The following is a 15635-nucleotide window of genomic DNA, read 5'->3' on the forward strand; positions in this document are numbered from 1 at the left end:
ACTCTGCCTGCCCTATGCTGCCTGTGTGTGCCATACTCTTCCTGCTCTGTGATGCCTGTGTGCACCCCCCAATGTCCCACTATGTTTGCTCTATAAAGTAAGCCAGTATGAAAGTCATCTGACTCTTTATAAAACTTTGACTCTTTGGACTACAGAAAGTCCAGGGTAACATAAACGCCCACATGTCCCTAGATTGAAAAAGGTACCTAAACTGTAATAATTAGGGATGACACCACTAAAATGTTTTAATTAGCAATGCCAGCTCTATGATATCCACTATTGCAACAATTAATATGCCCCTTACTATTAAAGGAACAGTAACATCAAAAAATGAAAGAGCTTTAAAGTAATAAAAATATAATGTACTGTTGCCCTGCACTGGTAAAACTGGTGTGTTTGCTACAGTAACACTACTATAATTTATATAATAAGCTGCTGTGTAGCCATGGGGGCAGCCATTCAAGCTGGAAAAAAGGAGAAAAGGCACAGGTTACATAGCAGATAACAGATACGTTCTGTAGAATACAATAGTGTTTTATCTGTTATCTGCTAAGTGCCTGTGCCTTTTCTCCTTTGAATGGCTGCCCCCATGGCTACATAGCAGCTTATTTATATAAATTATAGTAGACTTTCTGAAGTAAACACACAACTTTTACCAGTGCAGGGCTACAGCGCATTATATTTTAGTTACTTTTATACACTTTCATTTTTTGGTGTTACTGTTCCTTTACTGTAGGGAACACAATTTTATTTTCATCCATGTTATCTCTCTGTTCTCAACCTTCAAACAGGTCTGCCAATAGGAATTCTTTACAACATTATTTATTATACTGTATATCCACGTGAAACAAGCATGTTTATGAACTTGCATTCATAATAAACTTGCATAGTCAGTGATGCATTAGATTTATGGGAGATGACAAGATGGTAACTTACAGGTGTATCCTTTCTATGAGCAGATTACAGTGAAGGGAAGAGCTCTCCTTGCTGCTCATTTACTGCTTTCTGTACCTGGAATAACAATCCAGCAAAAATCTAGAAAACAATTAGGTTGTTCTGCTGCCGCTCCCATTGGGAATTACCAACTATATGAATAAATGAGTCACTCAGATGGCTAAGAAGTCCTATTGAAGATGAGGGACAGGAAGAATGCCTGAGGGTTCATCTACATGTCTTTAGCCAATAAGCTGTGATATCAATTATTCTGGACACATGGGAATCAACAGTAGTGATGAGCAAATTTTTTCGCCAGGAATGGATTAGCAGTGGCCGCATTTCGCCATTGGCACATTGTTTCACGAAACTTCCGTGAAAATGCGCCACAGAAAAATTCACAGCGTGTAAAAAAATTTCATCACGCGTCAAATTGGGCGCGGTGGCGTAAAAAAAGGGCACGATCGTTCAAAAAAGCATGGGTGACAAAAAATAAATGCGTTTTGCGAATTTTTTGCCGTTTCACAAATTTTCTTGCCGCCTCGTGTATTTTATGGAGAAGCAAAACAGGACAGATTCGCTCATCACTAATGAACAGCACACACAGACATATAGGGGCAAATTTATTGTAGTGTGTAAGCTAACATCACTGGTGATGTTGCCCGTAGCAACCAATAAGATCTTTGCTTTTATTTTCTAACTGTTCAAATGCAATTGCTGATTGGTTGCTATGGGCAACATCTATCATCTATTCAATCTATATATACAACCATCTATCTATCTATCTGGAGCTAACACCATCTCCTGACCAGCCGGTAGCTCCAGGGTTCCCAGCGCCAATAGGTGCAGCACACTTACACCGTAAGAATCGCTGCAGATGCCACTCGTACACCAAACACCAGAAATGACACCAGCCAGACTTCCACACAATTGCAGAGTAAAAGGTTTTCACCCGTTAGATCCCCAATTAATATATAAGGAAGAGCAGGACACTCTGTATAGTAAATATAGAATAATATTATATAGCAAACCCATGCATTTTCGACCCCCAAAACAGTGGAGCTTCTCTTTAGGGGAACAAAAAAATACTATGCAGTTGCATCTGATGTGGCATGAGTTGTGCATGCAGTTGTGGTAATTTTGCTGAATCAAACGCAATTGCAGTAGGCAATTCTTGAATTCTTGGGGAAAAATATGGAAAATTGCACCTTGCTCCCTGCACTTGCAGATGTACATGTGCCCTGAGGCTCTGCCTATGGATAAGACATTGCACATTTGGTTCTGTATTATTGCTGATTATTATTATCATTATTATTATTACTATTACTTATTATTGCCCATATAATGCTCCCTGCACAGTGAGAGTAGTTGAAGTTTGATTAAAAAAATAAATTAAATAACCCAAAGGAGTTATAAATATTTATCACACATTGAGATCAGCAGTCAAATAAAGTTCCACTCAGAAGACTAAAAGTCTCAGTCTCAGAAGCCTCAGAAGATAGGAGACTTGAGCCCAGTGAAACTTTTGATCTCATAATGTAATAAATATTTGTAACTCTCTTCAGTTTTTTTCATTTATTTTTAATTCTATTGCATTCTACGTTGTTGGTTTTCCCTGTAAATCTATTGTGTAAACTGCTTATATTTTGCAGTCTCTGCATGCCAGATCGTTTTAGTAAACAAACTATTTAGAGATCCCATGCCAGTCCTATTAAGGAGAGTTATTCTTGTTATCCAGTAATTTATGGTACATACCAGTGATCCCCAACCAGTGGCTCAGGGGCAACATGTTGCTCACCAACCCTTTGGATGTTGATCCCAGTGGCCTCAAAGCAGGTGCCCATTTTTGAATTCCTGTCTTGGAGGCAAGTTTTGGAGGCATAAAGACCATTTTTACTGCCAAGCAGAGCCTCCTGTAGGCTGCCAGTCCATATAGGAGCAACCAAATAGCCAATCACAGCCCTTATTTGGTACCTGAGGTACATTTTTCATGCTTGTGTTACTCCCCAACTCTCTTTACATTTAAATGTGGCCCATGGGTACGAAAGGTTGGGGGCCCCTGGTATATACTATTCAGCAAAGTGCCAATTTTGGGATTTTGAGGCTGTGCGCTGGGCCCCACAAGATTTTCTTGCAGGGGGCCCTTTGTCACAATGTTATGCTGTAGGGCCCACAAGGTTCTTTCCCAGTGTCCTGCCAGTCTGATTCTAAAAAAAACCTGTGGGATATTGAATGCTATATTGAAAGTTTTGTGGCAATTTACATTTTTTTTGTAAAGCTACTAACTGCAGTTTGGCAGCTTTGAATTCATTAGGAGGTACATAGACTGTAAGCTCTATTGGGCTGGGATCTCCCTCCTCTTGTCTCTATGACACTTAGCTCTTAATCTTTAATGTAACAGTACTTTGTATGTATTTGTATTTAACCCCTGTTTATCCTGTTAATGCTGTACAACTACCCCTATATAAATACAAATATATCTACATACATATATAGTGACCACTAAACTGCTCAGAAGTGCACTGGCATTCATACTTATTATATTTTACCTTTAAACCCAAGAACATGTGGAAAAATGGTGCAGTTTCCAAAGCCAAATTGTCAGTTTACTATTCAGGTGCTGTTCTGAAGCCCAAGAGTAGACATGTCAGCCAAGAAACTTCATATGCACTATATATACATTTTGGGGTGCATGTCACATAGTTGGGTAGTCCTATGCATATTGGGCATTACACTTATCAGACGGTTCCTGGCATTCATATATATGTGTATGTTTACCTTTACAGCTTTCCATTGTACATAGGGAGGATAAATATTGTAATAAATAAAAAATAAGAATAACCCCCATATATAATAAAAGGAGCTAAGTTTGCCCAGTATCAGTAACCCACAGCAACCAATTAGATGTTTGCTTTTAAACAGGTCACCAGTAAATGATAGCTGCTGGTTGGTTGCTATAGGTTACTGCTCCTGTGCAAACTAAGCGCCTTTTATTACATAACTGCAGCAATATGTCTGTAAAATATTGTAAAAATTGTCTTTACTCAGTAGCATGTAGAAGATATAATACTGCAAAGTACAAGTTTTGAGTTTGTTGGCCATTTTATGACTGGCTAAATTTGGCAGAGATCTGCAGTTGGGTAGTTTGGAACAGAAAACCACATTGAGCCATTTTTGAGTTTGTAAGAATGCATAGTTTACAGAAATATCTGGGTTTTCTGGGGTCAGTGTTTTAGCCTTGCAGTGTATAGTAAGATCATTACTGGTGCGGAGCTTTACAATGTGCCTTTGCACTGCTGTGGGTTTTTGATCTATATGTCAGGAATGTCTATAAAACCATAAGGATTTGGCGTTTGCACTCAGCGAAAATTGGGCTTTCCACATAAGTATTTTCATGGATAAAAAGAATCCATGCTCTATATGCAGTTATATTAAGATATATTTTAAAATAAATATTTAGAGCCATATATCTTATTAAAACAGACTTCTTTCTGACTCTCCCCTGGTGGGGAAGAGTAAGTGCAGGGGGGTGCAAAAACATAGTCTGCATTAAAGGGGGCTAATGTTTTATTTTTAAAAATGAACATTTGGATTTTAAAGGAAAAGTAACATAAAATAAAAATTGAGAGTGTTTTACAGTAACTAAAATATAATGTATGGTTGCCCTACACTGGTACTATAGTTTGTATAAACAAAGCTTCTGTGTAGCCATGGGGGCAGCCATTCATGCTGGAAAAAAGGAGGAAAAGGACAGGGTGCATAGCAGATAATGGATGAGCTCTGTAAAATACAATGGGATTCTACTATGCAACCTGTTCCTTTTCTCCTCTTTCTGACTGAATGGCTGCCCCATGACTAAACAGCGGCTTATTTATATAAACTATAGTAATGTTTCTGACGCAAACGCACCAGTTTTACTAGTGTAGAGCAACAGTACATCATATTTCACTTACTTTAAAATATTTTTATTTTTTGGTGTTACTGTTTCTTTAAAGTTACCAGAAGCTCCACCTGTGGCCTGGCATTTAGTCATATTTATTATTATCAGCATGTAGTTATATATTCTGCAGCACTGTACAGAGTATATGAGTATAAATTGCACATACATATATGTACAATAACCTATAAAAGATACAAGAGCCCTGCCCAAAATCCAGAAAGCTGTTATTGCCCAAAAAAATTATATGTACATAGTTTTTTTCAAGTACATCACTAAGGAAAAGCTCCTAAAGCAAAAAAACACAAAAGGATGGAAAATTCCCTGACATTAAGGGCAATGAAAGTGCAGAAGTGGGCTGGCAGTGAAAGGGTTACAGGATTGTGTTGTACGCAGTGAAAGCTTTGAATAGAGACAGTAATTCCTTAGGTTCCAGTGCAGGAATGGGCCGGGGGGAATCGCAGCTGATGCACCGCATTGCCTCCCTGCTGCTGCTGCTACTGGCCGCACTGAGTTGCAGCGCTTCCTTTCTGCTTCCGGAGGCGATGATTTGCTGCAGATGACATCAGACGCGGTGGATGCTGGAAAAGAGACAGGCAGCTAATGTGATTCTCCTCCCAGGGTCCCAGCCCAGGCTCGCCGTATAAAAGGCTGCCCACCTCCCCTCCCCGGCTCACTCCCTGCTGCCTGCTCTTACCCGCCGGGTGTAGCCGAGTGAGGGAGACCAGGAGGAATATCAGTGAGAGGAAGCCTGCAGGGTGGGGGGATAGGATGGCAACCCTTGTGGAACCAGGACCGGCCATGGACCCAGCACACACCGTCCCGATCCCAGCAGCCTCCCCCAGCCTCTCGCACAGGTTCCTGGACAGTAAGTTCTACCTGCTGGTGGTTATTGGGGAGACAGTGACCGAGGAGCATGTGAGATGCGCCCTGAGCAACATCGAGAGAGGTAAGGACTGGCCAGAGACCCCCTATTAGGAAACCCCCCCCCCCTTCAGCATCCCTCTGTCAGACCCACAGGTTGCACTTGCTTTTGTTCCGGCTCGGCTCCTGCCTGTGGGCACAAATGCCACATCATTTTGTCGCATACCTTGGACAGAATTGATTTTGTAGCTGAACCGATGCACAAAATACCTGTGAGAAAGGACAATTGTGCCATTCAGTTTGGGGGAACAAAGGCAAATCTGGAGCAGCCACTCCCTTTTTTTCTGGACAGAAAATGTGGTGGGCTGCAGATCTAACAGTTGGCAAGGAAGGAGCCCCTCCCTCTGCTGCCACACTGAGAGCAGAACAACCTTCCTGCTGCCAAGCATGCCATTTTCTACTAAACCCGGGCTTCTGCTCATGCAATGTGCCAGTTATATGCCATGATAAGAGCAGATGGGCAGGGAGCTGCGGGTAAAGAGCTGGGGATGCTCAGCACTGCCTTTTCTATGTAACTCATCCAATCTCCATGGGGGAGAGGGGAAGTTTCAGTAGCACCGCTGGGTGTGCCGGGCCGGGTATGGAAGTGCCGGGCCGGGTATGGAAGTGCCGGGCTGGGTGTGGAAGTGCCGGGCTGGGTGTGGAAGTGCCAGGGATGGTACCCTTGGCTCTATTCTGGGCTGGCTGTAGGATAGCGGAGAGAGAACAGCTGCTTGGGGCCCCAGCATCACAGGGGTACGTGGGAGCAGGCAGATCAAGTTACAAAGGACATCATATAATAAATGATAATGGATATTTTTAATAAATAGATAGTGAATGTGCAACCCGCAACCCCCCAGCCGATGTGGTACTGCAGCTCTGCACATCTCTCCGACAGCTGCCTGTTCCCCAACAGCTGGAGGAACAGCAGGTTGGCTATCTCTGCCATCCTGAATAGCCGGGGGCCCCGCCCCAGATAACCTGGCTGTTCTACCCTTGCCATGCTCCCATCTCAAGGACGTGCAGCGCAGACTGGGGCAGCGCCATGTACAGAGCAGCGCATCCTGCCATGCCCCACGCCCAGCCATGCTTATTGGATTGATAGCAAGAGGAATATCCAGTATGTGGCCCTCCAGTCAGGCGCCTCCTGCTAACATGGGGTGCCACTAATTATAGCTAACAACGAACTGGAGGGCCACAGGCTGGACATTGCTGGTGCCATACAGGTGTCAGGGTTAGAATTGGTCCTGATAGCAATGGGATGCTTCCCCCCTTGGTTTATTATAGACTAATGCTGGTGAGATTGCCTGTATATTGCCATATACATGGCTCTAAATGATATTTGCACTGAATAGGGAACCCCTTTCCCCGGTATGGCAAGCAGCTGAGTATATAAGCGGTGCCAGGACAGGCAGTGCCATGCTTGCTGCGGGAAGCTCGGAGGCGCCCATGGAGCGGATCTCCCAGCGCTACCGGATCCAACTTGCAGGAGCGCCGCGGTGCCGGCTGGGGTGGGCGTGGCGCAGTCCGCACTGCGGTCCCTACGGCAACGCACAGTGGGCAGAGAGCGTTCCTGCGGGCAGCCAATAGGGAAAGGGCATGTGCTGGGCTCAGTCAGGCGGCGCTTGTTGCTGTGTCACTTTCCCAGCACAAATCTGCTGCTTCATTCATGCTCCTGTCGCACCCACTTGCACACATTCACTCGAAGGCGACTAAACGCTTCTTTTTATTCTAGATTCTGTTTAGGTAATCAATTCCATACCATAGTGGCTTCTTTCATTTTGCCGGAGATCTAGTAGATAAGCACTGTAACATAATTGTATTTAATCTCTAATACTAAAGAGGGCAGGGTGAGGGGCATGGTTTTACCTGCATTTCTAGTTAAGGAATAGAGAGAATTCTATGTGGGCCCTGTACAAGGTGCAAGATGAGCGACTCTAATTGAATATAAAGAGGGAGTGCACTAGTTTCTCTAGATGGTATTATGTGTCAGGGTGAAGACACACAGAGCTACTAGTAGCAGCTACTTGTCACTGCTACAAAATTAGACAATGCTTATCATTTAGTGATAATTGGCTCTATGTGTGTTTTAGCAGAGGCAATTCTCAGTATTGTCTGGCAGGGTATTTTCTGGCATTTAGTAGCGTGACAAGTAGCTGCTACTAAGTAGCTTGTGTGTCTTCGCCCTTAACCTTTACCTCAGCTGCTCAGTTGCACATAATTACCTGCCCCCTTTTGCCCTGCTATTGTCACCCCCTGGCACAGTCTGATAATGCACAAGATTCACAAGGCTATTACCCACATCAGTTCTGAGGGGACCGATCACAGCAAGAAAGCCCAGTTACAGTTGGGTAGCAGTAGGGCATATTTATTGTTAGTGGGGCCTGAGGTGAAAGAGACAGCCTTATATCCACTTTTAGCTTACAACTCCCATCATCCACTTTCAGGCTTTAGCTGCCAGTGGGTGCTGGAAGTGGCACTTAAGCAATATGCAAAGGGCTTTGGCAGCACTAATAAAAAACATTTTTTAAATCATTTTGCCAGCTTTCTTTGCTATACCTGCTGTTCCTCAGTCTGCCACTGCCAGACAGTAGCATGTGGGGTTCATAGTATCCTCCCCTATGTGAACCTTATAAAAGAACACTGTATGTGTTTAGAAGAGACACAACAGTGGAACAGCGAGGGGCTCATATTCCTACCCAGCATAGTGGCACAGCCGTCACTGCCTCCTGGCCTCTTTTGTGCTGGCAATGCGTGTGTTAATAGTAGGCCAAGTGGCACCGCACATAGGGTTGCCACTTTTTTTGGAAAAAAATACCAGCATTCCTATGATTTTGCATTTTGTACAAATATATAATAATATTGGCATTAAGCATCATTATTACCAGCCAGACCAGTAAAATACCAGCCAGGTGACAACCCTAGCCACACAGTATTATCCCTGGGATGCCTATTGTGCTTATCTCTAACACCATCCCTCCCATTGTAGCAGAGCATGGTTATTGTTCTTTATAGCTCACACTGCTGGGTGAATATAACTCACCACTCTGAATGTAGGGAGCTAATGGGGAATGTGTATTGCAGGGTTGCACATGTACAAGGTCAGACTGCAGTGGGTTATCCGATGTGTCCCTCCCCCCACACTGATTTTCATCTCTAGAAAATTCCTCCACTTCCCAGGATCACATCACAATCCCCCATCCTACGGCAGTATCATCATGACTGTTCCTTTAAACTGCCTGTGCACCAAGGATAGGGCCCTAATGTATTGTCTCAGCGTAGGGATCCAGGCTCTGACATGGGAGTGGCTCAAAGGAGAACATTATCCTTTCTTCAAAGATATGGCCAATGCACCACTCCACATATGAAAATGATATACTTGCACTGACATACCAGATCTTTCTTTCCTACATTTCCTGGGATTTTCAGTCCCGGGAGTGATTAAACCTCATTAGCATTGGCATTGTCTCCTATGACAAGTTTTGTCAGTGAATGGTATAACTATAACTGCTATTATGTCATTACATCTTAGTCATTGCTTATGCGCTATTCAGTCTCTCTGTCAGTGCTTTAATCATGTTATAGACTACATTTACTCATGATTTAGCTAGAAGTGCTCTTTAAAGTAAAATTATATATTTCTGAAATTATTAGATTTCAGAAATAATTAAGAGTTTGCTTCTTCTAAGCCAAATAGATAATATAATGTATATGCATAAATGAAAATTGTACGTTATTCTAATGAACCATATGTCTATGAGTCATTTATTACCCATGATGTATGAGTGAACTGATATTATAACTAATTGGTTTCTATATGTGGGCTAGCACCTATCCCTGGTTTGTATATTTTGGCTGATTCACTAATGTAGTTGCTAAACGGCACTACTAAAATTTCCCATAGCAACTAATCAACAATTAGTCTTGAGCAGACAACTATAGTTAGAAAATGAAAGCAAACCTGATTGGTTGGTGCACTGGTGCAGTTTAGCTTCAGTGTCAGTAAACCAAACCCACTCTCTTGGGTTTTTGAGCAAGGATTATTTTGAGCTTTTGGAATTCGGTGCTTCAGCTGAAAGAACTGCTTGTTTGGTGAGATCTCCAAACAAGGGATAAATTTCTGATAAGGTCATCCATGTAGATAGCCAAGCTGGTCTGATCTGGTCACATGGTGGGTGTCTGAGCCTCATCAATGGCCGGTAGTGCAAAATGTCACCAGCATATGCTGTATATTGTGTTTCTGGTGCCATGTGGCACTTAATAAAGGGTAATCTATGCCCAAGTGGTGTCTGACATCCCACAGACTGAAAGCAGAAGAGAAAGGGCAGATCTTTTCTGTTCCATAGACACCTGAATGTTGGGTGGGTGAAAATCTGTGCTGGTTTTTAAAAAAACACATAAAAATAACTAGGGTTATTGCGCATGATATCAGCATGAATCGGGGAGACAGTTGCACAATTAGTAATTGCACCACCGTCTCTACCAACCCTTCTCTATGGCACAAGCCAACCCATACAACCATTTCATAATGCTGTATCAAATAGCACTGCAGGACTTTATTAGTCCAGTTCATTTGTACAGCTTGGCTTGCTGGTCTCCCATTCCCATTAGAAAGACAAAATCCAGTACTCTAGGGGCAAAACTAGTTAGGCAAAAGGTACTACCTAAGCCATGATCATTTTTTAAGGAGATATGTTGGGTAAAAAGGCACAGGGTGCAGGGAATTCACAAGAAACCTTCAAAGATAACCTGCATCCTTGTGAGAACATATCCATGTCCCCAGGGCTTACAGGGATCAATTTTTTCATGTACACATTTGCTGGGAAATTCATCAAAAGCACAGGATTGGTTTTCAGCGAGGCACAGTATCTATATAGGTTTTAGTTAAAAAGCAGTCCACCCATAATTAATGAAGCACCTTAGAGATATCCCTTTTTTCAAACTCTTACCGCTTGGCACCTATTTAGCAAATTTTCTTTCTTTTATACCAGTATAGCTAATTGCATAGAACATTTTAAGATGGACTCTTATGGAGCTGTCCTTAAATTTGACCTTTATCGGACATGCTCATCATTTACAGAAAGGCAATTGATTTTCCTTCACTTTGGCATTAAAGTCAGTAGCTGGTCGCATTAAAAGCATTCCGCTGGTCATGCATATTTCATTTGAGCAAAGCCATATCCAGCTGATGCAGGTGGGAGGTGACCTAGTTACGCATTCACACGTTTGTTAGATGGCTGCGCCATTCCTGATAAGTGCAAGGTTTGGGAAACATAAATCAACCAGAAAATGTAGCTAAATGTAGCTAAATATAACATATTTGAATAGATGGGGTGGAAAGTCATAAACCATTTGTTTTGCAAGTGGGTGAACTAAGAAACAGTGTGAGGGAAGTATTAAGTATCCCTGACAGTTAGGGTGAGATGTGGGGGGGGGAATGATCTCCTAGATACATGTAAAGGCCTAGCTTTAGGCTCAGTTTTTTGTGCAGTTTGGGGTGAGTATGTGTTAGCTGTAATATATATTTGTGAAATCATGGCTGAATGATCAATACGCTTATATCTTCCTATATCTGTACTCATTACAGTTGGAGTTACGGTTGGACCTTCAATTTTTATAAGATTAGATATCTTTTCAACATCCAAATTATGGATACAACATAAGGATCAATAAATGACCAGATATATAAATAATCAATTATCAGAACGCTCACAAAAACCCTTTATAACACAGCTCTGTGATAAGATAATATAATGGTATAATATACTGATCCTTTGTAGGGGCTCACAGACCCCAAGATTCCTTTTTCACCTAAAATTTAAAATTGTGTTTTGAAAGTTTTGAGCCCCCTGTAGCCCAAAGGACACTGTAATAAAAAATGAAAAATGTGTTAGTATAAGGCACCCACAAGTGCAGAACATAATATTTTCCATGTCATATGTTGTTGTAAATGGAAAACATTTTTCGCATAATAAAACAAAATATAAGTAGCAATTTATAATCTTAAGAATCTGGATTTGTTTCGGCCAGACACTTGGACTTGCCTTAATCCGAATCCTGGCTGAATCCTGAACGGAATCCTGGATTCGGTGCATCCCTATTTATAAATGTAATTGATATAGAAAGCAGTTTCTTTCTATCAATTGTTATTCCTCCCAAAGCTTGACCTGACTACTGCTCCAACTGAAACATTGTATTTGGAACTGGCTCTCCTCCAACCAATTCCCACAGTGCCTTGCATGTTTTTTGATTTACAGACCTAAGAATAAGGAAAATAACAGAAGACTGCAAGGAATTGTGGGAACTGCATGAAAAGAAGGTTAAGGATAAGAAGGTTATGGAGTCCCACCTTAGGGGCATATTTATTATACTGCTGATGTTGCACATAGCAACCTATCAGATCTTTGCTTTTGTTTTCTAACTGTAGGTGACCTTTAAATTCTAATTGCTGATTGGTTGCTGTGGGCAACATCACAGGTGATGTTGGCTTACACACTGGAATAAATATATCCCCTTGTTTATACAATTAATTCAAATCACAATAAAGGGATACTGTCATCATTTTGATGGTATACTTTTATTTATAAATGACACTGTTTACATAGCAAATAATTCACTCTACCATTTAAAATTTATTCTTGAACCAACAAACGTATTTTTTTAGCTGTAATATTGGTGTGTAGGCGCCATCTCAGTGCATTGTGCCTGAGTCTGAGCTTTCAGAAGGAGCCAGCGCTACACATTAGAACTGCTTTCAGGTAACCTATTGTTTCTCCTACTCCCATGTAACTGGAGGAGTCCCAAGCCGGACTTGGATTTCTTAATATTGAGTGCTATTCTGATATCTACTGGGAGCTGCTATCTTGCTCCTTTCCCATTTTTCTGCTGATCGGCTGCTGGGAGTGGGGGGATATCACTCAACTTGCAGCTCAGCAGTAAAGTGCGACTGAAGTTTATCAGAGCACAGGTCACATGACTGTAGCGCCCTGGGAATGAAGAATATGGCTAGCCCCATGTGAAATTTCAAAACTAAATATAAAAAAAATCTGTGTTTTTGAAAAACAGATTTCAATGCAGGATTCAGCCAGAGAAGCTCTATTAACTCATGCTTTTTGAAAATACATGTTTTCGCATGACAGTATTCCTTTAAAGAATTTGCAAGTAAAAAATTACATTTAGCATATATTCCCCACAATACCTGTGAAGTAGCAAAATCACAGAAGTGTTCAAGTCATTGTGGGAAATGGAGTCTTGGCTGTAGGAGAGTTGACCTGTGCAACATTGTTTCAATGGTACATTTTGGGGCACATTTATCCGAGTTTAACTGAAAGGTGCTCCCCAGCTCTCTGTTCGCTTGTTTTGGATACTGCAGCACATTTATAAGAATATAAAATAGAATTTGCTATATATTTGATGCTTGTGGTTACAATCCACTTTATCTGTACACATGTTTTCTAAGGACTTCTATTCCATTAATGTCTGTACATGCTGGAATATACAATATAATATCTGTGTTTTTTACTACATCCCCCCATGATGCCCCCCTGATAGCTGGTTGTATCAGGTTTAAACTTCATTGAAAGAAGAATGATTATTATTCACACAAGTCTCTTTTGAACCTAATTATTGTACTGTACTTAATTATATTGTTGGTTGTCAGGCTACTCATATCTCAGCCAAGGGAACCTGCTTGCAGACGGCTATGAGCACTGGGCAAATAGATCTCCTAACCCAGCCATAGGGTTGGCTGTCAGATTAGATCATTCAGTAGTTTGGCTGCCACCAGGATGAGGCTTGTGGGCATTTCCACTCACTTCTGATATATATTTATATATAAAAGAAATTGTGATACACAGTGCAGTGACAAATGATATGCCCTGCAGGTCTGGCTAATACTGGGAATACATAGACTCACATTTACTTATTTATAAAGTGTTGTTCTTTAGAACTAGAAAATGATTTTTAACTTAACTGGGCTGAACGAGAGGTGCAGAGGGCTCTGCCTGGGGGAACCTGTAGCTTAACCATGGTTTCACAGTCTCCGTCATACCCTTAAGGCTCTATAACAGTGGATGCCTTCTGGGCAATAACAGAGAAGTTCAGTGAATCAGTATCACAAGAAGATCTGCCATGTGCTCCATTGTGTCCAGCAGAACTATGTACTATTCATGATACCTTGGAAAAGATCTGTCAATCTGTGATCTAAAGTAGTGCACATCAAAACTGTGTTTCTATAGCTGTTGCTGAACATATTGGAATGTTAAGCATTGTAGTTCAGCAAGAGCTGAAGAGTCATAGGTTGAAGGCCAGAGGTCTTCAAATGATAAACAAAATAAACAAATATTCCACTTGCTTCTCATGGCTTATTTTGTTGCCAGCAGTGCAGTTTGCCCATCCCTGGTTTCCCTGTCACTTGCGAATAGGGACGAGGAAAGTATCCTACCACAACTTCAGTTGTACCAATGTGGCCAGCAACATCCTGTTTCAGTCCATAATCATGACCAATAATATTCTTTAAATCTTTAGTTAGTCAGGCTAGGGCTGCAATGTCCAGGCCTTATAGTGAATTATTGTGTGCTTCATTGGCTTGTTTCATCATTTTGATATAACTTGGCTCTGTAACATGAAAATAACCAACCCACAGCATGTAAAAAGTTGACTAGTACTAGTTTAAAAAATAAATCTGTAATTAATCTAGTCAGCAGTATCAGAAAAAGGGTTTGGTGGAGGATGATGCAGAACCTTAGTGTAAATTATACATGGTTGTGTGCAGTTTTACAAAACTCCTGACATACTGAATATAAGGAAAACTGGTACTTATGATATGTAACTGGATGTTACTGGGCCCCACAGCAAATTAATTTTAGGGCCCCCAAAATGACCTGTTTTACCAATACACATATACATATTGAAATTACTCATTTAGTTAGGGCCTTGTGGAGCCCCCTATACCTCCTGGGCCCCCCTGCAGTTGCAGGGTCTGTGGTTAATCAGTAGGAAGTATTATATGATGGTACAGTTGTCAATGGTACGATCCTAAGAGCCACATAAAAATATATTACTATACAGTATATCTGTAGTTTGCTGACATGATGCTCAGGTTTAAATTATTTTGTTTGGTGCTGTTCCCTTTTTGCACAAATGTCTGTTTATTGCTCTGTTAGATATAACCAAAATTAATAATGTAATGAAAATATCTGCAAAGCCTAGTTGGTCCCAGTTACCTGTAGTACCCTTAATATGATGGAAGGTGTTCTCCTAATAACCAATAAATTCAAAATGCGGGGAAGAATGATGGATAGAGTGATCAATGGGAAATGGAGGTACCCCCATTTGAGAGAGTAAACTACTTGATGGGATGCAGTTAGTGACTTATAAGGGTGAACTATACATGGATACAGCATGCACCTATATTTATAAGAACTGTGGCTCTATGTGGGGGTTTCTAAACTCTATTATTGTCTATGCATTGCGACCTGATGTATGGTGTATGATAAGTCTTGTGTGAATTCACATCTATATAGGAGGGCATGGCCCAGTGCTGTCCTTTTATCTAAATCTGTGGGATTTTAAGATTTTTCAAAGAAACTGTACAGTCCAGAGATTTTAGAGTTTATGGAATAATATGCAGTAAGCACACAACTTATTGGTTGCTAAGATTTACTGCACCCAAGCAAAATTAGTAGGAGTCATTTACGAGCAGGAAGGCAGTAAAAATAAAAAATGCAAAAAACAAGCGCAATAAGTCATTTATTGCAGGAGGTGGGGTGGTGCTTAGGTGGTGGCTAAGTGCTGTTTTGTGGGCTTCTCTCTGAATAATTCATGTTTATTTATTATATACACACAGACTGAAGTGGGGTTT

At 41.3% G+C, this 15635-nt stretch overlaps 1 protein-coding gene across 1 annotated transcript in view; it reads left to right on the top strand.

Moving 5' to 3' along the window:
* The first annotated feature begins 5336 nt into the window (after window positions 1-5336).
* Window positions 5337-15635, top strand: part of map1b (microtubule associated protein 1B) — a 40141-nt gene continuing 29842 nt past the window's right edge. The window contains exon 1 of the mRNA XM_002934819.5: window positions 5337-5819. Within this exon, the coding sequence (XP_002934865.1) occupies window positions 5642-5819 (178 nt within the window). The 5' untranslated portion in view covers window positions 5337-5641. The remainder of the gene's footprint in view (window positions 5820-15635) is intronic.

This window comes from Xenopus tropicalis, chromosome 1 (assembly GCF_000004195.4).
Source record: "Xenopus tropicalis strain Nigerian chromosome 1, UCB_Xtro_10.0, whole genome shotgun sequence".
Lineage (NCBI taxonomy): Eukaryota > Metazoa > Chordata > Amphibia > Anura > Pipidae > Xenopus > Xenopus tropicalis.